The following is a 22,079-nucleotide window of genomic DNA, read 5'->3' on the forward strand; positions in this document are numbered from 1 at the left end:
CAATTTCATAACTTTCAGCTACAGTAGCCTGGTTAGACAAAATGCTCTGTATGACTGAAACATACTGATTAGTAATTTCTTCATCTGAAAACCAGCTAGAACAGTAGGTTTTCTGAATATTGCAAGACTTAAATTCAAAATAACTTACTACTTTTTCTAGTATTACCCAATTTGTCTAATGTGGCTGCATACTTTGTTATACAACTCAGCCTTATAGCAGCATGGCATAGATTTCAGTATTGCCCAAGTGCGTGGTGTTGCAGATCCCCCTCTGGAGCATTGGCTTTTGTGTTGCGCTGATGTCTCTGGAACATTTACGTAGTGCAGTGACTTCTTTAACTGGCTCAGAGTTTCCTAGACAATCATGGTTGCACAGGGAATGCTCAACTTGTTTGTTTGTTTTCCTTACCTCAGATTACATGGAATAAGCTTTCTTTTTACCATTGCAGAAAACTGTTATACATGACCTTAAAAGAGCAGCCCAGATTTTAGATGCAGTTATCTGTTGAAGAAGCCTGACTGGTAGGCTTTTAAAAACAAATGTCCTGTACAGGACAATAATTCTGAAGTCTTTTAGAGCCAGAATTGCACTGAGTATACAGCGGGTAAAATATAGTATAGCTGTAGTGCAAAAAACTTAGTGTGCTTGCTGACTACACCAGAGAAATTGCAGTCTTGTGGCATCATTCTGTCTCGTTTTCCCTGTGAGAAGCAAGTTATGGCTTAACAGGCACCCGTTTGCTGACATAATTGTCTATACTAAGGGTTCCTGCTGGCTGGGCTACATAGCTAGAAAGCACCACTGCTGAGTGGCGAAAGATTACATTGTAGACCTGGCTTATGGCAGTTTCTGAAAATGTATCTTTTGCCTCCAAGTTTGTGCAAATGTTCCCACTTCAGGAGGTGGTAGCACTCTGCAGTGCCCTAGAATAGGACAGGGAAGTAGCAAAGGGAACTGTTGGGTTATCCACCCCTGCCGCTTGCTGGTTGGGAATGTTCACAAAGGAGCAGGCTGGAGAGCACTACTTTTCACCTGTATCACTGGAGTGCACCAGGCCCTGGTGGCAGACAAGATCTCAGAGCAACTTCACAATCAAGCATTCATGGTTTCAACTGTTCAGAGGGATTTTTCTCTCTTACTGTCTTAGGAAGCCTCTCGTCTGGTATCCTAGCCAGAGGTTTGTCCATCTTTACCAAAGTAGACATTTTCTGTCAGTCTCAAGTTGCAATGTGACTGAGGCTGCCTCTGGTAGTTTTACGTTGTTGTTGTTTGTTTTGTTTTGCGTTTGTTTTCTGTGCTAGAACACTCCCTTCCAGCTGGGAGGTTATTTAAGTAACTTGTTTCAGTCTCCTGTTTTGCCTACTTGGCAATTTGAACTCCCTTGATAATGGTACTGCTAAAATGCCTGAGTCTCATGGTGCTTGGGAAGCAAGGCTGAAAATCTGTTAAATTCTGTAGGCTTGGGGAGAAAAATCTAAGCAAAACGTGCCAACAGCTTTTGCAGATTTATCTTGGCCCAGCAGTTACCCAGTATGTTAAGAGCAAAACCCATGGAACAGTTACTTGGAAAATCAATTACACAGTATGTGAAGCACCTCAACAATGTTCTGCAAAGAAATAGCACAGCACTGTGTAATCTGTCACAGCAGGCTGTGGAGGTTTCCATTTGTCTTGAATGTCTTGGGCTCCAGGTTCTACACTAGCAATGACAGCAAGGATGTTGGCTTATTAGAACAGTTTGTTTTTCCAAACATCTAATATACACTGTGCTTCCTCAAATTCAGTGGGAGGAGAATGTGCAACTCTGCAAAATTCCTGGGTTTTGTTTGGCTCCCAAATTGCTGTCAGCTGCAGAGTTTAGTTTTTCCCATCTGACACTTCAGTGTTTGTTTTTTCATTCTCCTGTGTTACAACACTAACTTGAGTCCTATTATCTCCCTGTCATGTCTAGGCCATCACCTCATTGTTAAAAAGCAGAGGATTAATATTTGAGTTGAACATGCAATGGCTCTGGATTACTTCTCTGTTCTGGTGCATTTCCGATCCACTGTAATGTTTTTTTCTAAACCTTCAGAGCTGAGTTTGAGGTTTCATATGAAGCTTGCTATGTGCAGACTAGGTATAAATCTCAGATTTAATGCTCTCATCCTCACTTGCAGCTAGTTATGGGATTTCACTTGTGCTGAGGACATCTTGTCTCAGGAAAGGTGCTGTTTTCATATTTGGGGCTGTCAAATCTGGTAGTAGTTGCTATCACAGTCTACTTTCCCAGCTGAGCAGCTCAGAAGACCAAGTGGTGGATCTTGCTGATGGGCTCGAGCCTCTCTGCAGTACCCACTGGAGGGCAGTACAGGCTGCTCCAATCCACCACGCTCAAGTGGTGCTGCCAGCTGTCTACTGACTTTCATCCTACATTTTGTAGTGCTAGATTTCTGCTTTTTAATTTCTTAGCTTGCTGATTATTTGGGTTAGACTTTCAGAATAAGAATTTGGTGCAGTTCACATAGGTTGTTTTATCTTGGCTATAAAATGCAGAGGGGCTGTATTACTATGAACAAATTGCCTATTCCAGTAAGGCTGACTATGGATAAACCACAAATAGGACTGCAGAGGCTATAGAGAAGGAAAAAAAAATAAAGTTGAGTTTTGGTTATTAAGGGCCCCAGATAAAGGATGTTAAAAACATCTTCAGACTGTAGTGAGGTGTGTCTGTGTGCTTCGTTGTAAGTTGTTAGGTCTGTCTGCAGGTTGCTTCAGCCATGGAGAAGTGGAAGACAGCAATCCGAGAGGCCCAGACCTTCTCCCGTATGCATGTGCTGCTCGGGATGCTGGATGCCTGTATCAAGTGGGATATGTCGGCAGAGAATGCCAGATGCAAAGTGTGTCGCAAAAAAGGTATGCATTCCTGCCCCCCGCCTGCGTAACAGTCGGACGCTGACACCTCTCCATGCCTTGCTTAGGCAACATGCCCATGTTGTTGTCACTTGCTTTGGCTGTATTTTGAGTTTTAAAAATGAGAATTTACACAGAAGCATTCATCTCACAGAAGCATTTGACCCTGACTCCAATAAACCATTCTTATGAAACCAGTAAAAAGTCTTGCAGAACATTGCAGAGCTGCTATTCCCTGAATATTTACAGTACTTGGACACAAGTCATCTACAAATACTTCTGGGAACTTTTGTGCCACTGTCCATTTCCCTGTTTAATTTTTGAGTTGAAATAGTCAATGGGTCTCTGAGCCTTGTCAGCTATTCCTATCTCTTACAGAAGTAACAAGCAAGAAGAGGTTAGGAAGATTAATGCATTTTGTAACTCAATAGGAGAGAGAAGTGGAATGATGCTAGTTTGAGGCTATAGTGGAAGTAGAAGTGCTTGCTGAGCTAGAAGAAGCAAAATGTCTCTTGTGTGAGAGCAGAGAAATGAATCTATCTGCCTTTGGCTGCTGCTCTGGTAAGGCTGGGGAATCACAGAATCACAGAATTTCTGGGTTGGAAGAGACCTCAAGATCATCGAGTCCAACCTCTGACCTAACACTAACAGTCCCCACTAAACCATATCACTAAGCTCTACATCTAAACGTCTTTTAAAGACTTCCAGGGATGGTGACTCCACCACTTCCCTGGGCAGCCTGTTCCAATGTCTAACAACCCTTTCGGTAAAGAAGTTGTTCTTGTTCAGGAAATACCTGAACAGGTGACAAGAGACCATCTTCTCTGTGTGCCTGACATGATGAAGGGCTTTGGAGTCATGCAGGTGGAGGGGAAAGCTAGGGAGGGTGTCACCAGTAATGGAGTACTAGTAATTGTTCTGCCATAACCTCCTTTTGGATGGAAGCTTGGACAAAAGAGCTTGGTAGCACGTTCTGCCTCATTGTGTGCTCTTTGTATCATTCTGTATTTGCTGAAACACTAGCAGCAGACACCCCTGGGGGAATGGTAGGCCACTTCTGTTTACCAATTGGCTATGCTGTCCATCTCTCAAGAAATTAGAGATGAATTGGTGCAATGTCCTTCTTCACTATGGAGCCTCATCCAAACCAATGTGTAAAGTGTCCTGTCTGCTGCTGAGAAGGGGAGTCTAGGCAGATGTAAGGGGAGGCTTACCTGAGACTAACAGACTAGAGTTTCACAGAACTTGAAAACTGGCATTTTAGAGACATGCTGTCAAGCTCTCTGCATTATTATTATTATTTTTTTCTCAGTAAATGAAGTAACTGGCTCAGAACTACGTTCTTGTTTCCCTGTATCACTGAGAAGCACAGAGAACTTAGTTCTGCTGCATACACTTTTTTTTTTTTTTTTTTTTTTCCCCTGTGGGCTTGCTGCCTTAAGTAGAAAGAAGAAGCTGTGCAAGTTGATCAGATTGAGGCTAGAATAAGAATGGTTATGTTCCTAGCTTCTTGCTAGGCTTTTGGGCATCTCTGCAGCATAATTCTTTCCCTATGTTTGGTTTGAGATTTAGTCTGGGTGGAACGTATTTGGCAGGTTTCTGCCTTTGGCCTGCAAAGATTTCATTTGAGTTGAGGGACGTTACACTGTTGTATGTAATTCAAATGCTGCTTGTTTCCACTGCAGTGGAAACTGAGAGGAAGGGTCCCTGTCATGAGAGGGCATTTTGTGTTTTTCTCTTGCTTTCTGATCTCTAGCCCTGTGGCAGTTTCTGCATCACAGGTTGAGCAAGGCTATGACACTTGGTTACAAGTAAGTTGCACTCTTCTAGGTGAGGATGACAAGCTGATCCTGTGCGATGAGTGTAACAAAGCCTTCCACCTGTTCTGTCTGAGACCGGCACTCTATGAGATACCAGATGGTGAATGGCAGTGCCCAGCTTGTCAGCCTTCCACTGCCAGGCGCGGTTCACGGGGCAGGTAAGTGGTGCTCCTTTCCTTCGTGCTATCATTGATGCAGAGTTCTAGCCATGCTTCCACAAAATAACACAAAAAGCATTTAACAGCTTCTTTAAAAGGATTGAAATAGTCAAGTTAATTCAATAGCACCGGAACAATAGAAAAGCAATTTTTTCAGGCTGTAACTTTAGCGCGCCTGTGTTGTACTGACCCATGACAACTTCAGTCATTTTAATAAGTAATTTCAGTGTAGCAGTGGAATCATGCACAAAACATGAACCAAAATTCTATGTAATAAAGACTGTTGCTTTGTTTGACAGAGCATCTTGCTGGGTTGCTTTTATGTGGGAGTATAGTTGGTAGTGCTACAGCTCTGTAGTCCCCTGAGCTAAGTTACTCTTGTGGCCTTGTCTAATTAAAGCAGACATTACTCCAGGCTGCAGCTCAAACCCTACTGGGTGACTAAAAATCTGACTATGAAATGCCACCTTGTCAGTTTTCTGGACCTGATGAACATTGGCACCTTAAGGCAAGAGCCCTTATTGACTTCAGAGGGAACATGATTTGAGGAGGAATCAAAATTGTTCTATGCAGCAGAATTGAGTAGTTGCCCACTGACAGCAAGTGGTTGAATTGTTTTGTGAATTGCAGGCTGAAAGTTAACTGTATGCAGAATGTATTTTGTTTGCTTACAAAGTAAGCTAATTGTGACTCTGTGCTGCATCTATATGCTTGTCAGCAAGATGAGGCTATCAAATGACACCTGATGCATAAGCAGTCAACTGATTCTCCCTTACAAAGTGGCAGCACAATAAGAGGAGTACTAGCTTGTAGTGTGCAGGTGGTACACAGGTTTGAAAGTATTACTTAGCTCCCTGGGCACCATTTAAGAGTTCATCAGAGTAGTACAAGAATTACAGGGTCTTAATGCAGCTGTTTTAGCCTGAGATCATAGTTACTTTGATGTGGTGGAGTCACCTGGAAGCTGCTTGGCTCCTGGATGACAGCCATCAGGTGGAGCAACACCTGTCTTATCTGCTTTCTGCTATTCCTAGCTGAGGCAGGAAGAAAATGCTGGCCTGCAAATACTTTTGCCCTGCTTTTGCTCCTGTGGGAGCTGATTCTTATTCCATTTACTGCCCAAGATCCTCTTTCTCCAGAGGACTGACTCCCACAATAGCTTTGCCTTTGTCCCCTTCTGCCTATGCATGCTACTTTTTGTTATGGTTTAAATGTTTAACAAACACTTGCAGAAAATTGGAACTCCTGGGCAGAGTCTTTGTGGCTTTTGACATCAGCACACGAGAAGCCTGAACTGATGATCTGCTCAGTAATAAGCTTAGCTATGAATAGCACTAATCAAGGTCTGTTTCCTATAGTGCACATGCAAGTAGCCTGACAATGGAAGGTGATGACGGGGAAATATTCCAGCAGGAACAAAATAAAAAATCTGAAATTCCTTAGGCCAGGCCTGCAGGCAGACCTGTGTAAAACAGCAGCACTTCCTCTCAGGGAGAAGTAAGTGCATAGCAGTCAGTATCAAAAAATATTTTATCAAAGTGGTCAAGGTGCCTGGGATGGGGGATGGGGGAAGGAATGCACAGATTCGTCTGTTGGGAATTGTCAGCCCAGACGTTCAGATTGTAGTCTGGAAAGCGCTCTTTTAGCTGTAGCCACAGCTTGATACTCTAGGAAATAAAGTAGATTGCTTCAGTTTGAGTCTGGATTTTTATTTTACACACTGAGTTGGTCAGCAAGTCTGTGAACAAACAGTACAGAAGGCCTAGGGCTTCTCACACCAGGTTCTGGTACAACAAATACGTTTTACTTGCCTTGCTCTAGGAACTACACAGAGGATTCTGCTGAAGATGAAGGTGAAGAAGGTGAGGAAGCTTCTGATGAACAAGATGCTGAGGAAGAAGAGGAGGAAGAAAATTATGAAGTTGCTGGACTGAAACGTAAGGCTTTGACCATGCAGGGAAGTAACAGAAAATGTTAAGACTCTGCCTTCCATGTCCAAAAAATTAATCCAATTTCAGATTTGTACTTCTCCTCATACAGAACAGGTTCTTGGAAAATTGGGAGATTTCACAAGGAAGGCTGTGGTTGTGTCGTATATTACCTGGGGAGCTGGAAGTAGCTCTCTTCCCTTTGTACAAAGACAGCACTTAAAGAGATTGAAACTGTAGTGAGCTCTTGCTCACTGCTGGTTGCTCCCCTGGGTACACTGCTAATAATACACTGCCTGGCAGTCAGCAGAGGCTGCATCAGGGAAGGGTTAAATGGCATTATCTGTTACTGGTACTGACAGTCTGTGCCTAGAGAGTTTTTTGCTAAACTGAACACTGTTAATAGATTCTCCTGAAGCTTTAATCACAGTTCTCTCTCCTTACTTTTTCCTTTTCCACCAGGTTGTAACCTCTTAAATATAGGATTTCTAGTGGCAAGGTGCCATTATCAAGTAGTAAGAACAGTACTTCATCTATCCATTCCACTGGGAAGGCACAGTATTGAAGGTGTAGTGTGGCCTGAACTGCCAGCACCTGTTAGTTGCATACAGAGTGCATGCATACATGCACTCAGAATGCATGCTAGCTCGTTCCTGGTCAGCTGAATGGAATAAAATAGCATTTTCTAGACTCTTCAGTGACTACTTTTCTATTCTAGTGTACAGTGTGATCACTTACCACTTATTAGTGAGTGTATCCACTTGTTTTTTAAGAGAGTTTGACTCTGTCCCCTTTGGGCAACTCAGTACACTGAAAAGCTCAGTGTTGGAATGGTATACTCCCAGCATTTGCTTTCAGTCAAAATGCCCTTGACTAACATAAAATTAGCTTCAGACTGTCTTAACCAGGGCAGATGGTGAAATTCAGAGACTGGGACCTAAAGGCTTATCCCATGTTCTTTCAAGGGTTTCCATCTGTGTCTATCAGTCTTGATTCCCCTGCTTCATTATAGTTTCAGGGATGTTCACTGATACCCTAGCTATGTATGCTGCTTGTTGTTCTGTGGTGTATCTGTGTCCACACTTGGAGCATGTTCAGTCCATGTTGCATGGCCAAGTCAGGAGCAAAGCCAAGGTTTCCAAACAATAGCGGAAGAGTTACAGTCGCTAAAAATAAAGCACTAAATGCAACTCCTGGTTTTAAAGAGCATTGACATGGAAAGGTCACTGTGGAAAACTTTTGTTTTAATAGACAAGTCCCATTAATCCATGTGGCGTTTATCCTGAGGGATATAACTTAGAATGTTGGATTGTCAGACATCTAGCACGTGCCTCCTGCTTGACACACAAGCAGGAGTGACAGCAGACAGACGTCCCACTGCCCTGACGCACACTTATCCTGCGGGGGGAGCCTGGCAAGATGATTTATTGGACAGGGCTGGATTAGAGGCTGCAGATAAAGTGCTACAGCATGCTGCATGCAGCTTGCTGAAGCACTTGTGACCAGGTGGAAGGAGCTTGTCTGGGGACGAAAACCAGCATATTCTCCTGATACACAGGGGTCATGAGAGAAACTTCAGACAAGGGAGTTGAACAGCACACTTGCATTTCCATCATTGTAAGGCTCTGACAGAGAGACTTAGCAAACGAGCAGGAACATTACTGTGGGACGTAATGCAGCAGCCCTGGTTTGGGGGATAAAATCCCATTGTTTCCCACTTGCAGCACGTGGAGCAGCTCCCTGCTGCAGTAACTTGACACTCCCTCTGCACACAGTTCACTTTTCAGGGGGGCTTAGCAACTGGTTTATCCCACTGTGTGGGCCGCTCATAAATGTTTGGAAAAGAACCCATCCACAAATGGCTGAGGAGCAAGGGGGCAGCAGGAAACCAGAGCAGTTGTGCAGGTTTCTGTACCCAGTGCTTTCAAAAAAGATGTTGCAGTTTTATTTAAAACAACTGTCCATCCTTGCATTACTTCTCCCACCCTCCCTCAAGTCTTGATGTGTCAGGTATTCGGCACTTAATTCTGCAGGCAGAGGGTCTTTCTATTACAACACGTAGGAAGCAAGCAAAGCCGTACCTGTGGCAGAGTATCTGGAATCCCACAGATGTCCCTTAGAAGTAGAGGACTGTGGGCTGGTTTGTGTGACCACCCTTAGTTAGAAGATTGTTGCCAGACAGCATTGGCCTCTGGACGGGAAGTGCGTACTTCATCTGAAGAGGGGTACTGAGCACAGCTGACATGGGCATGTGCTGGGTGAGGATGGTGATGAGAAGCTGGGTCATTCCCCTCATCCGTGGGTTCAGTAGTTTCTCTGTGCTGTGAGTGAGATTACCTGGTGTGTATGTCTGGGGAAAAGGCTTGTGATCTCTGATTCCAGGTTAACCCATGCCTCTAAGCCCATGGCTTATGTGTTTCAGTGAGACCCAGAAAGGCAGCCCGGGGCAAGCAGAGCACAGCCATGTACTCCTCGAGGCAGGGAAGGCACCAAAGGAAGAAGCAGTTGCTGCACCCTGCCAGGGGACCCCAGCAGCGGGCTGCACCTGTCAACAGCGCAGACATTGATGAGCTGGTAAGAGCCAAATTGCTCCCTGGGGGCTGCTCACATCATGAGTTATAAACGAAACAGGTGTCACACTTCCTCCCCTTCCCAAAGAAATGCCCTGAATTGTATTGTGTAACCCGTGCTGGGCTGGAGGCGGGTTAACAAAGGAGGCATATCCTTAAGGGCCCGGTGCAAACGGAGCAGAGATATGCCAGACATCTTTCCCAGCCGCTTCCACACATTGTCCCTCCTTGATTAGCAGGCAGCCTGCAGCTTGTTAAAGGGTTTTAAATAGTATCCATATGTCTCTACAGAGAGATGGGGGGACTGAAGGCGGTCCTGCATGTTCAGAGAATGCCAGTAATGTAGGACGCTCACTCCCCGGCCTTGGCCATTCTCTGGCAGTTGTTGTCCGTATGGTCACTCCCCAACCTCCAGGATATAATTTGGCTGGCTTAGGTTTCACTTGACATTTAAAGAATAAAACCTTCTGCTCCTGAGCAATCTTGTGCGTGCGTGCTAGTTGGGGTGGAGCTGCCGCATACTGTCCTGTTTATCCTGAAGAGGGATGCACCACAGGGGATATGTGAGGATACTCTAGCCCCGTGGATCACGTCACTAGCTTCTGCCATATGTCTGCTGAGCAGCACTGCTGTGGCTGTATCCTGTCACTCCTCTCGAGTGGTCTTGATTGGGGTCTTTGGGCTCACAGCTTCTTGTGCTGGGTGTGGGTGGGCTGGTTGTGCTGATCTGCAGCACCTTTTTAGCTGTTTTTTGTTGCAGATTGGAGGGCAACCAAACCAGCAAGCCCAGCATGGACTGCCACAGCCTGCTTAGAGAGATGTTCAAGTGGGAAAAATCTTACTGGAACAGCTGGGTCAGGAACTCTGACTAGGGCTCTTTCACTTACTGTTTGTTCTGGAAAGAGACCAAAGCTTTCTCAGGAATGGCTCCCTGTGTTGTGGAGCCTTCTGATTTACCCTAAGCAGATCAGTGCCTCGTGAGCTGTGGACGGTCAGAGCTGAGATGTCCCTGTGCTGGTGGCTGACCTATAGATCTGTGGGCAAATGGCTGACCTTGTGTTCTGCCTCTGTATCGGACAGCAGCATTTGAGGCATCAGCTGCTCTTTGGTATTTAAAATGGCAGAGTAGGCTCTGGAATTGGCCCTCAGTACAGTAGCACAAGTGCTTTCCCCTTCTTCTTCTCACGTGCTGTCCACCAGGCGCTCAGAGAGGGAATTTACACTCTCCATTTGCTGTCCATATTATTTGGCTGCTTCCTTTGACCCTGTTGTTTTTAAACCTATCTTGAAAAAGCTTGCTGTGCCAGGAGAAAACACAAGCAGCCTGTGAGCTATTCCCATCAGAGCTTATGGATGGGGCTCCCATTCTGTAACTCAAGCTGCCACCATGTGTCTTGGCTGTTACCATGAACATGGTCCTGTAGCAGAGCCGTTTGCCTCTTGGTTATTGTGGAAGATGTCTGCATTTGAAAGAGCTGAGCTGTTTCTGTGCAGCAGTATTACGTATCCTCCACCCCAAAAGACACTGGCTTGTAAGCAAGAGAATTGAAAAGAAAATGTCTGTTAAGAACCAACTACTTTGGCCTTGAAACTGTTTAATGAATACTACAGCCCATGGTGGTTCCCCTCCTTTTAACAGCATCCCTCCTTTGTGTGGGCAGGTCCTTCAAACAAAGAAGACAACACGTCGCCAAAGCCTTGAACTGCAGAAGTGTGAGGAAATCCTCAGCAAGTTGATCAAATACCGCTTCAGCTGGCCCTTCAGGTGAGGGCAGGTGGCTTCCTCCTCCATGTGCACAGGACTGTACCTGGGCTGTGTGTAGGTGTGGGATAGCCATGATGCAGTCCTGCTGGATCCACTTGCTGGTTGTGAGACCTGGGTTTCAAAAGCAAGTTACAGATCGGAGTGAATCTGCTCCAGTAGAAATCACCATACTCTCAGTCCTCTGCTGGACTGAAGACCTGGGGCCCTTCTGAGGTGGCATAACAGAGGGTGGTAGGCTATGAGCCAGAGAGGGGAGGATGGGATCAGTGCTTTCTGCAGCCCCCAGGATTTGCAGGTGCTCTGTAGGAGGCTTGACTGAGACAAAATAGCCTTACCTGCCATGTACCAGTCCCTATGCCTGGGCCAGTACTCTGGGCAGCAGGATGAGCTGCTGTCATTCCTGTCTTCAGCACTGCAGCCAGCACAGGGCTAACACTGTAGTGCTGTTGAGGTTTGTGGGTTTGCTATGGCACTGCAGGGGGTGCAGGTTGGGGCTACTGCTCAGCAAAGGGGGTGGGGGTGGTTCACACCTCCACAGCTCTGCACTGCACAGTGCCAGGGCCCGTCATTTTCCTCCAATCTTTGTGGCTCTTCGTTCGTCAGGGAGCCAGTGACCACAGAAGAAGCCGAAGATTACTTTGAGGTCATCAGCAACCCTATGGACTTCCAGACTATGCAGAGCAAGTGCTCTTGTGGCAGTTACCGCTCGGTGCAGGAGTTCCTCTCTGACATCAAACAGGTGTTCTCCAATGCTGAGTGCTACAATCAGAATGGGAGTCATGTACTGTCCTGCCTGGAGAAGACAGAACAATGTTTGATCGACATGGTGCACAAGCACCTTCCTGGCCACACGTATGCACGCAGGAAACGTAAGAAGCTCTCTGCCAGGTGCCAGGGACTGGAGGAGCAGGAAGGCGACAGTGAGTCAGAGCCCCTTGAACATTCCCGGGGGCGGAAAAGGAAGAAATGAGGGATGGGAGGGAACTAGGGGGAGAGCCAGAGCTGGAGCAGGCCTTCTGGTGCTGCTGGGCAGCAGGATGGGTTGTCTGAAGGGAGTTAAGAAGCAGCAGGCACTTCTCTATTAATACAGCCTTTCCTTTGGCCTGTCCTAGCTTTATTTTTTCTGCAATTTCCTCAAATATTTGGTCATCCATTGAGTGAGCGGAGATGACTTAACTGCTTCCTACAAAATACACAAAGCTCATACATGTCTGTCCTGCTAGGAGGGGAAGGTGGGAGGGCAAGGGAAAGGCCTAGCCAAAGTGTGTGAAGCCCGATCTAGCTTGGGCGCTCTTGGCTTTCTTGGAACGAGCCACTTCTTCCACTCTGCAAGCAGCCAGCACTGGAGCATGGTGGAACCTCTGCTGTCTGCTGCCTGTGATGTGAAACCAGCCTTGAGCTAGTGTAGGGAGGGATCTTACTGCTTCACAGATAGACTGAGTGTGATCAGGCCAATGGGCTGCTAGTTCTTGTATGTATATATTTATATGGTATTAATTTTGAGCCCCCACTGAAGGGTTGTGTAGGGCGAGCAAGCACTTAAATTTATAGAGACACAGCTTTCACCAGCATCCTAATACAATTGGCTTCAAGGTGCTCTTGCTCCCCACCCCCCCCCACTCCCCCTCACCCTTGGGGAGCAATCTCTGGAGGTTGTGCTCTGAAGAGTTCTTCTGAGATCAGCTCTCCACACATAAGTTGCAGAGAATAGGCAGTTGGTTTCCCTGCTCACCTTGAACAGCACACAATCATGTAGCCCTTTGGATGAACCTAGTGCCAGAAGTATACCAGAGAGCATGTCTTTCTGCACACCCTGTAGGGCACTCCAGGGCAAGGGGAACAGCAGAAACATGTTCTGTGTAACTTTTTAAAATAATTTTCTAGTTATTAAAAGTGGCTTGTTTCTAGCTGTGATCTTGTATAAAGAACATCTGTAAGATACTGTTGTCTTGCTTTGGCACATGTACAGTTTATATCAAATTGTGTTTGCTGTATATTTTCCCTCCTCTGAAAACTCATTTTCCTATCAGTAGCTGGAGTTACACTGGGGGACTTGTTGGTGGGGGTTTCCCAGTCCCTCTCTAGCCATGCTCTCATCTCCTTTTGTAGTAACACCTTCCCTAGCTCACCTCTCTTGCACCCCCCCAGCACCATGAGGACCGTCCCACACAGGCTGACCAGTGGGGAAGCTCTATCCTGTTGGGAGGCTGCTCTGCCATGGCCCCAGCAGTGGGTTCTGCTACTTGGGATACTGACTTTTCTCTAAGAAAATAATGTTCTTTAATCACCTCTCCCTCTCCATCATTACAGGTTTTGATCATACAATTAAGGCTTGAACTTTTTATTATAGAATTCTTCAGTTTAGAACGAACTAGTCACAGTGCTGTTCTATACTGGTTTTGTAACACAGAAAAACAAAAGCAGCTGTTATGGCTCCTGTGATTTGAGAATAAAATTGAGATCCTCGATTAAAAAATTGCAGCCTAGTTTTGTGAACTTTTTTATTAACAGGTATTTGTTTCAGTTCTGGACTGATGGCTGTTGAGACTAGACAGGTTTCCAGCCACTTCCCTCTTCCCCTCTCCCCAGCCTCAGCTCCATGCCCCACAGAATAGCACTGACGTTTGTATTTCGCACGTCCCCTTCAGAGGCTATGTTTTGTCCTATTAATAGAGAACATTTTCTGCAGGTCCTACACAGTGAAACCTTTGGAACTGTATGTTTTTTAAAAATAAATGTCATTTGTGGCGGGAGGGGTGGTCTGCTAAGGGCTGTACTTGTAATAAATTGGAAAGTTAAAAAATAAACATTATGTACTTGTGTTTGTAAAACTGGCTTGCATCAAGTCCTTTGTAGGTGCCCTCTGTGCAAGACTGAGACATCTCATGTTCCACAGAGCTCTGCTTTCCTCAGAGCCTGCATCAGAAGTGATACAGCTGTCTTAATTCTGGAGGGAAAAAGGAGGCACAGAGAAAAGGATCAAAGGAGCACTGAGTCTGGGTTAGGTCAGCTTACAACTCTGTAGAACCATCTTCTAGGCTGAGCTCTGCTCACATTTGGTTATACCAGCTCTTGGTCTGTGCCTCTGGTCCAGGTGGTGTACCTGCTCAGACAGGTGGGTTGTGCTGCTGTTACCATTTCTGTGATGGGGCTGTCTTTGCACGATGCCTTTTCCTAAGCTTTGCTGGGCAGAAGGTTATTTGCTGGCATGGAGGTGTGTGCTTTGAGCTGGCCCTATTGATTGTCCTCCCCAAAGACAAGGGGATGTGTTCTTTTTCCTCCTGGACAGTGAAAGGGTCAGGAGGGAGCAGTCCTTGAGCTGGCTGCCCCTTTCACTCCGTTCTCTTCCTTTGGACTGCAGATATTGCTCCTGCAGCAAGATGCGGGGCTCTTTACTGCATCATGGCACTGTGGGTTGTTCTGAAGGGACTAAAAGGGAGTGATGAGGGGAGCTAAATAACTGCTCTTTCACCTCAGCATTGTGTGGCTGGATTGCCATCAAAACTTCCTCCCTAGGTCTGTTAATGTGCATTTTGTAACCACAGCCCTGTTTGCTGCAGTTCAGAGATCAGTGAGGACTGTTCCTGCTGTGTCTGAAAAGCATGGCTCCCAAGGGGAGCCATCAGCTCTTTCCCAGTGTGAGTGGGATGCTGCTCTGCCATGCTTCAGCATGAGGCCAAGTAACCAGTTGTTGCTGATGTACAACCAGTCAGCTATACAATGAAGGTGTTGGTCAAAGTTTGTACTTCTACCAGTGTCATAAGGTCAGAGGTGTGATGCCTTCCTGGGCATTGCCATTGTCCTGAATATTTAGGAGCAGAGCTGGGAGTGCTCAGGAGCTGATCTGAGCCAAGTGGGGTCCAGATCTGCTGGGCTGAGCGGGCTTTAGACCCCTTCCTCCTTCCAGGGCTTTGTGGGCTTTCAGATTACTGACAAGAGAGAAATAATGCTTTCCTCAGAGAAGCCTCATCCCCACACCACAAGCGAAGGTTCTGCCTGTTGGATGTGCAACAGGACCTGGGTGAACCAGAGCATGACTCAAGCTGGGATGGGTCCAGGCCTCAGTGTGGAGATCTCACACCAGCATCTGCTATAAGACCTTTTCTGAGATTCGCTTTTTATAGCAGCTCCTGCATGGCATTAGTGTCCTATAAATAGCTGTCCCTGCTCTGTGCTGGCAGGCAGCTGTGGCACCCCTGGTGCTGCAGGCTGGTGGGTGATGGCAGTCCCAGCTGCACCCACTGTTGCTCTGGGTGACAAACCAGGGCTGGGGATGCCTGCGTCTTCTGGAACTGCAGCGTGGCCTCAGGGAGTGGCTTACAAGGACCCTCTGCCTGGGTCCCATCTCAGCTTCCTTGAAGCTTAATGATTAATATTAAGCAACTAATGGTCCGTGTGACTTGGGATTTTTTTAGCACCTTTTCAGAGCACAGAGAATTTATTTCTGTTGCTGAAGGGACCCGGGACCTTCCTGTTTTGTGGGGCAGGGGCGATAATGTCTGCAGCTCCAGGAGTGCTGGGGAGCAGGAGCCTGGGCCAGGACTTTGGGGTGGCCTCAGCCTCTGAAGCCTTGCCTCCTGTGCCTCAGGCAGTTGTGACAGGCAAGCAGAAGGGCTCCCTGTGGGGATGGGACAGGGCCGAGCTCGGCCTGGTCTTTAAAACCAGACCAGCTTCAGCTCGCATCCTGTGAGGGCTGAGTGCACAAGAGTTGGCAAGTGGTTTGGGGGGGTTGCTATGGTTTGGTTGTGTTTGTGGCTGCTCCAAGTAGGGAGGGGAGATGGCCTGCAGGGTCTGGGGTGAGTTGGGGGTGTGGGGGCATGGACAGCTGATTCTCCCCAGCACACCCTGGGCTTGAGGAGCTGCAGAAAAGCAGTGACACCAAAGTGGTCTGTGCCACGATGTTGAGAGCTGCTGTGACAAAGGCAGGGTCCCCAGCAGAAGGTAGGTCAGAGGGGCATCTCCAGCTTGGTCTGGCTCTGTGGCACTAGCAGGGCCAGCCCTGCTGAGCTCCTGGGGCCTGCAGTGGAGCCAGCTGGGCTGCTGGGCCTGATAGCAGGCAGTAGTCAGGCGCCGGCAGCTCCACCACTGTGTGATAGCTGGGGCCCAGCAGCATGCACTTATCTGGGTGAGTGCTTGAGAGGCAGTGAGATATTTGGCAAGCACCAGGGTGCTCAAGGGCAGGGTGTCCCCACCAGACTCCACAAGCCACCCAAGGAGGTGGAACATGGACTGCTGCTGTTGCTGTGCTGTGTGTCTGTGTTCATGCTGTTGCTGCGCTGAGCCAGCTTGGGCCTTGGCACCACATGCTTCCCTGCACACCAGAGGTCTGGAAAGACCCTTAGTAGCAGCATGGCTGGTTCATGGGTTGCACCTCTGGTGCAGGCATGTGGCACCCGGGTGAATTGCCCACTGCCCAGCTCCCTGTGCTGGACTTTGGAGCCTGTCCTGGAGCCAATATTGACTCTCCTGCCCCAGGTCATGGCCCTTTTATCTGCCCAAACAGACCCTCCATGGCAGGCCAGAGATCCCAGGAGGCTACAACCCCACCCACCCAAGCCCTGCAGCAGGGGTAACAACATGGGGGTCCCTGGCCTGGGACCACTGTGACCAGCCTGGGAATGGGAGTGGGACCTGCCTGCTCAGCACCTGCTGGGCTCCAGCGTCACAAGAAGACGTCCCAGCTTCAGGGCACCCACCACTGGGTGCCAAGGGATGCCCTAGCACCACAGGGCCCCTGCACAGGAGCTGCATGCCAGCAACTGCATGTCAGTGCTGTCTCCAGCTCTGCTCAGGTGTGGCTGACAGCAGCACCAACTCCTGGGGGTGGCGGACAGTATCACTCACCTTCTCCCAGTGTCCCAGTCCCCCCAGCACTGGTGGGGGGATAGATTAAAGGCACTTTGTTTCATCAGTCACACCAACGACCCTGGCACACAATGCCCTGCTGAGCTCAGCGGCTGCAGCAGGCAAGGGGCTGGGGCTGCGTAACCCATCCGTGCTGCAGCCTTAGGGCTGGCTGCTCACAGCTGGCCCTTGGCCATGGGCCCCTGCCACTGCTCCTCCAACTACAGCTGGGCAAAGGGTGCAGCTCCCTCGGCCAAGCTCTGCCTGTCTCTTTCAATCCTGCAGCAGCCTTCTGCAGGGTGGCAGTAAGACAGGCGGACCAGGACAGGCTGGGGTCAGCACTAGCCCCTGCCTCTGCCCAAGGGTGCTTGGCAGGGATGAGGAAGCCTCCCAGTGACTGGGTTAGGGTACAAGGGCTGCTCTCATGCTAAGCACATGTTGTTAGCCTGGCCCTGCTGGGGCTGGCAGTGGGGAGACCTATACAGAGGGGATGTGGGGAGGGGAAATGGCTGCCCCCACAAGCAGCTTCCTGAGCTCGCAGCTCTTGTCAGGGCTCTGATCTCAAGGCCTTTGTCGGAGCTGGTGCTAACCTGGGTGTGCTAAGGAGGCTCACTCACAGACTTGTTGCTCTTGAAAGAGGGACGGGAAGGCCCCATGCTGGCTAATTAAGATGAAGAGGTCTGAGCCCAGCTCCCCACTGGTGCCAGGCACAGACCAGACACAGCCCAGCCCAGCAGGCCTAGAGCAGTGCTGCCCTCCGCTGCAATGAGCCGTGCCCTGGTTCCCTCCGCGGGGCAGCAGCCCCTGGGCCCGAGTCCCAGCAGAGCTACCCCGAGCCAGGCTTGGCAGTGCACCCAGTGCCCCAGCCACTCCACCCTGCCCACAGTGTGGTGCAGACAGCCCCCAGCTCCGCCCCACAAGAAGCCATGACGAGCACCAGCTGAGGCTTGAGTTTCCCTCCTGACAATGGGGAAGGCGAGATGGGATTGTAACTGGAGCATGGGATAAATAAAGCTGCCCAGAAGTTTCCATTACCCACACCTCAGGCTTCTGTTTGGCACATCAAAGCCAAGCCCTTTCCCACCCCCACCCCGAGCCCAGCACCCTAGCTCCCAACCAGCCACACTGCCTGGACACTGCACTGCCCCACAGGTCCTGCTTGTGCCCCGAGCCCCCCCACCTGGCACAGACACCCCAGCATCTCATGGTACCAACACGAATCACCTACCGAGCAACAGAATGGAAAAGATTATTCATCAGGGCAACACAAGAAACCTGCAGTAGGAGGCAGCAGGCGCCAAGCCCAGACATGGAGAAGCCACAGTGCTGAGTGGGGCTAAGCCAGACAGAGGGAGCAGTATGCTCCCCATGCTGAGGGTCACCATGCCAGGTGTGGGGTGCAGGGAGCCCCCAGGTGCCCACCCCAGCCCAGCACCTGGGATGCTGAAGAAGGGCATGGGGTGACCGGTCCCAACCACGGCAGAGGGGACGCTCCCCTGCAGCCTGGGAAGAGGCTGCCAGTCATGCACCCATCATACTGCCCATCCCCGGGGACCATGGCCCCTGGTCTGCCACCTCAGCTCCTTCCAAGCCTGGGGGCTCCCATGTGGTTGTTCTCAACCCCCTCAAATTCCTCCAAACAGCATGAGGCTCAGTTTGAAATAACACATCCAGGGTTTATTGTTTTTTCCATTCCTTGCAGCTAATGATTAAAAAAAAAATCTAAAATAAATTACAGAATTAAATAAACACAAACTGGATTATTCCCCTTCCTGCCCCAGCCCCTGCTGCCCTCCCCTCTACCCCCCCAAAGAAAGCGTTAGAACAGTCACTGGATTTGGCAACAGCAACAAAAACAAAACAATCTCTAGGAAAAAGCAGCTACTTGTCAGGGTCGAGTGGTGCCCAGGGAGCTCCCTTCGGGTCCCGCAGACCTCATCACCCCCAAACCAGTGTGTATTCACTCTCCTGCCACTCTGCCTTTGCCCTCGCCCCTTCCCTGCACCCAGCAGCTCCCGCTCCAGCGTGGACTCCCGGGAGGCTCCACTGCACTCCCCCGTCCCTTACCCGTGACACTCGCTCTCCCAGCATGCCGTCCCCAGGGAGAAGCAGACCCTGCTCTAGACGTGCGTTGGGTTGTCCAGATACGGGTCTGTTTTGGTCATATGCAGCATGACCGTCGGGGCTTTGTAGTGGCAGTGCACCCCGCTGCAGCTGACCCCACTGCAGGGCTTGCCCCTAGTCCTCATGCCCAGCTTCCTGTTGCACAGGCTCTGCCAGGTCTGCAGCGTCTTGGAGCTCCATACCCACACCCCACTGGTGATGCCCACCACCAGTGACATGAAAATCTTTAGCATAAAGACAGCCACGGTGGGCACCGAGGTCTCCAAGGAACAGTTGGCTGCACGCCGGCCAGGAAGGGGCACACAACCACGCTCCAGGGCCCTGAGGTTCCAGTAATCCATGTTCAGCCGCTCATAGAAGTAGCAGACAATGACGCAGGTGGCCGGGACAGTGTAGAGGATAGAGAAGACACCGATCTTCACCATCAGCTTCTCCAGCTTCTCTGTGTTGGTACCGCCTGTCTTCATGATCTTCCGGATATGGAAGAGGGCAACAAAGCCTGTAAGAATGAAGGAGGTGCCGATGACCAGGTAGCAGGAGAGTGGGATGAGGACAAAACCAGTCAGGGCGCTGACATCCATGCTCCCCACATAGCACAGCCCTGTCAGCTCATCCCCTGCCACCTTCCGCATGGTGAGGATGATGATGGTTTTCATAGCTGGGATGCCCCAGGCAGCCATATGGAAGTAGCTGCTGTGGGCTTCGATGGCCTCGTGTCCCCACTTCTTCCCAGCAGCCAGGAACCAGGTGAGTGTGAGGATGACCCACCAGAGCGAGCTGGCCATGCCGAAGTAGTAGAGGATGAGGAAGACGATGGTGCAGCCCGTGCTTTCCAGTCCCTCCTGGATGATGTAGAGCTCCCCATTCTCCCGGTCGCAGGCGATGTTCTCAGCCCCTGCCACCGAGCGGATGATAAAGGCCACTGAGTAGACGTTGTAGCACATGGAGAGGAAGATGATGGGTCTCTCAGGGTACTGGAAGCGGTGCGGGTCAAGCAGGAAGGTGAGCACGGTGAAAGCAGTGGAGACAAAGCAGAGGGTAGACCAGACAGCCATCCAGATGAAGGCAAAGTCTTTGTCCTCCCGGGACCAGTAGACATCCACCCCAGGGGAGCACCTGGGTGCACAGGAGAGGCTCTTCTCCACATACTGGAACTTCTCGGGGTTGTCGCAGGCCCCCAGCCCATCGGGCCCCCGGCCCTCAGCAGTGCCCGGTGGCCAGGGCCGGGGTGCCACAGGCAGCATGCCCTGGCCCTTGTGGGGCTCAGCAGCCGAGGCGTTCTCGGGGGCCTCCATGCAGAGGGCGTTGGGGTCATTCTTGGTGGGCAGCTTGCCGCAGTCTAGCGACTCAGGCCAGCCGAAGTTGAACTGCTCCATGATGGGGACGCACTTATGGCGGGCCTGCTCGCACATGGGGCGGCAGGCGGGGATGCTGGCGCTCACCTGGTCGGTGCACATGGGCGCGTAAAGGGAGCAGAGGAAGAAGCGCAGGTGGACGTGGCAGCCGTACTCCACCAGCGGCGCGAACTCGTGCAGCTTCAGCGCAGCCTCGCGCTGGCTCTCGTGTCCCAGCAGGTTGGGCATGCGGGTCAGGTTGTACCCGATGCCGCGGCACATGGGGATGTCCACGGGCTGGCACCGCGCCGCCCGGCCCCGCGCCGCCTCCAGCGCGCCCAGCTCCAGCCCGCGGCCGGCGGCCGCCAGCTGCCACAGCACCGACAGGGCCAGCCGCAGCCGCAGCGCCGCCATGGCCCCGGCCCCGGCCCCGGCCCCGCGGCTACAGCGCCGCCATGGCCCGGCCCGCCCGCGCCCTCCGCCGCCCCCGGGCCCCCGGCCCGGCCGCTCGCTGCCGCGGCGGCGCCGCCCCGGGGCAGCGCCCCCCGCCCGCCGCCGCCGCCCCGCGCCCCATGCGGCGGCCGCCCCGCGCCGCGCCGAGCCCCGCCGAGCCCCGCGCAAGGCGGCGGCCCGGGACAGCACCGCCCGCCCCGCGCCGCCGCCACGCCCCCGGGGCGGGCACGGGGACGGGGCCGCGCCTCCGCCGGCGCGTGGGGGGCGAGGGCGGCCCGCGCGCGCCTGGGGGCGCGGGGGACGCGGGAGCCGCGCCCGAGGCGGCGGGGGGGAGCCAGCCCCGCGGCCGGTGCCGCGGCCGCCCCGGCGTCCCCGGGAGGGGCTCCGGTGCCGCCCGGGCAAGGGCGCCGGGGGGGGCCGGCCGGTGGCCCGGTCTCATCGCTCGGGAGGGGCTGCCGGGAGAGCAGCCCCGCGGGCGCAGCGGGGCAGTACCGTTAGCCGGCGCGATGCAGGCGGGGTCCCCGGGACGCCCGCCGGGAGCGGGGCCAGCAACCGGGGGTGCCCGCGGCGCACGGGGTGCGGGCTGGCGCCGGGGCGCAGCGCTGTTCCCAGGCATTCCTGCAGACAGCGCTGAGCCCCGCTGTTTATTTAGTAACGAAATAACAGGCTGTCAGCGCTGCTCCTAATCGCCATCCACACGCTGACACTCCAGCAGTGTATTATTTAAACATACCCAATTCTGTGATATAAGGAAATTCCATGGGAGCCGCTTATCAGTTACTATAACAGTGTGGGAGATAAGCAGAGTGCTGGAATTTCCTTCTATCACAGGGCAACTGCTCGCCCAGCTCTGGTGCCACTGGGAGATGACAATCAGGGAAAAGCGATAGCGGGGTGCTCACTGGAGCCGTGTCCCATCGGCTTGGGGTTACTCTCAGGAAGCACTGGCTCGCACACCCAGCTGGCACTCAACAGCACCCAGGTTCAGGCCATCCGTGCCTTGGGTAAGGTATGCCACACTTCTCCTTGTGTGCTCCAAGAAATGGGCATGTGTCGTTGGCTTTTTTTTTTTTTTTCCTCTTCCCTGCTGCAGGACAGATTTGGGGGCAAATCCACACCCATGGTCCACTTGGCAGGAACAACCATGTCCCCAGGAATGATGCTGTGGCTGAGTTAGGGTGGCACCAGCA

The 22,079-nt window shown here is 51.1% G+C and overlaps 2 protein-coding genes across 3 annotated transcripts in view; one reads left to right on the plus strand and one right to left on the minus strand.

Moving 5' to 3' along the window:
- The window catches only part of BAZ1B (bromodomain adjacent to zinc finger domain 1B), a 53,568-nt gene extending 39,603 nt beyond the window's left edge, over nt 1-13,965 (plus strand). Inside the window, exons 14-20 of one of the 2 annotated variants that reach the window (XM_084299709.1) lie at nt 2,749-2,896; nt 4,724-4,871; nt 6,693-6,808; nt 9,222-9,373; nt 11,031-11,134; nt 11,738-12,054; nt 13,646-13,965. In XM_084299709.1, the coding sequence (XP_084155835.1) occupies nt 2,749-2,896; nt 4,724-4,871; nt 6,693-6,808; nt 9,222-9,373; nt 11,031-11,134; nt 11,738-12,054; nt 13,646-13,749 (1,089 nt within the window). In that variant the 3' untranslated portion in view covers nt 13,750-13,965. Of the gene's footprint in view, nt 1-2,748; nt 2,897-4,723; nt 4,872-6,692; nt 6,809-9,221; nt 9,374-11,030; nt 11,135-11,737 lie in introns of both variants that reach the window. The other variant, XM_084299708.1, reaches the window with a different exon arrangement.
- A 4,836-nt stretch (nt 13,966-18,801) lies between these two features.
- Nucleotides 18,802-20,867, minus strand: FZD9 (frizzled class receptor 9). Its single transcript, XM_084299446.1, has one exon. The coding sequence runs from the start codon at nt 20,848-20,850 to the stop codon at nt 19,099-19,101; it is 1,752 nt and encodes a 583-aa protein (XP_084155572.1). The 5' UTR covers nt 20,851-20,867; the 3' UTR covers nt 18,802-19,098.
- Between the last annotated feature and the right edge of the window lie 1,212 nt (nt 20,868-22,079).

This window comes from Netta rufina (assembly GCF_964035555.1).
Source record: "Netta rufina genome assembly, chromosome: 21".
Taxonomy (NCBI): Eukaryota; Metazoa; Chordata; class Aves; order Anseriformes; family Anatidae; genus Netta; species Netta rufina.

What these genes read in the sequence shown, in the direction of transcription:
- FZD9 (XM_084299446.1), bottom strand. Translation starts at nt 20,850, where the DNA reads ATGGCGGCGCTGCGGCTGCGGCTGGCCCTGTCGGTGCTGTGGCAGCTG.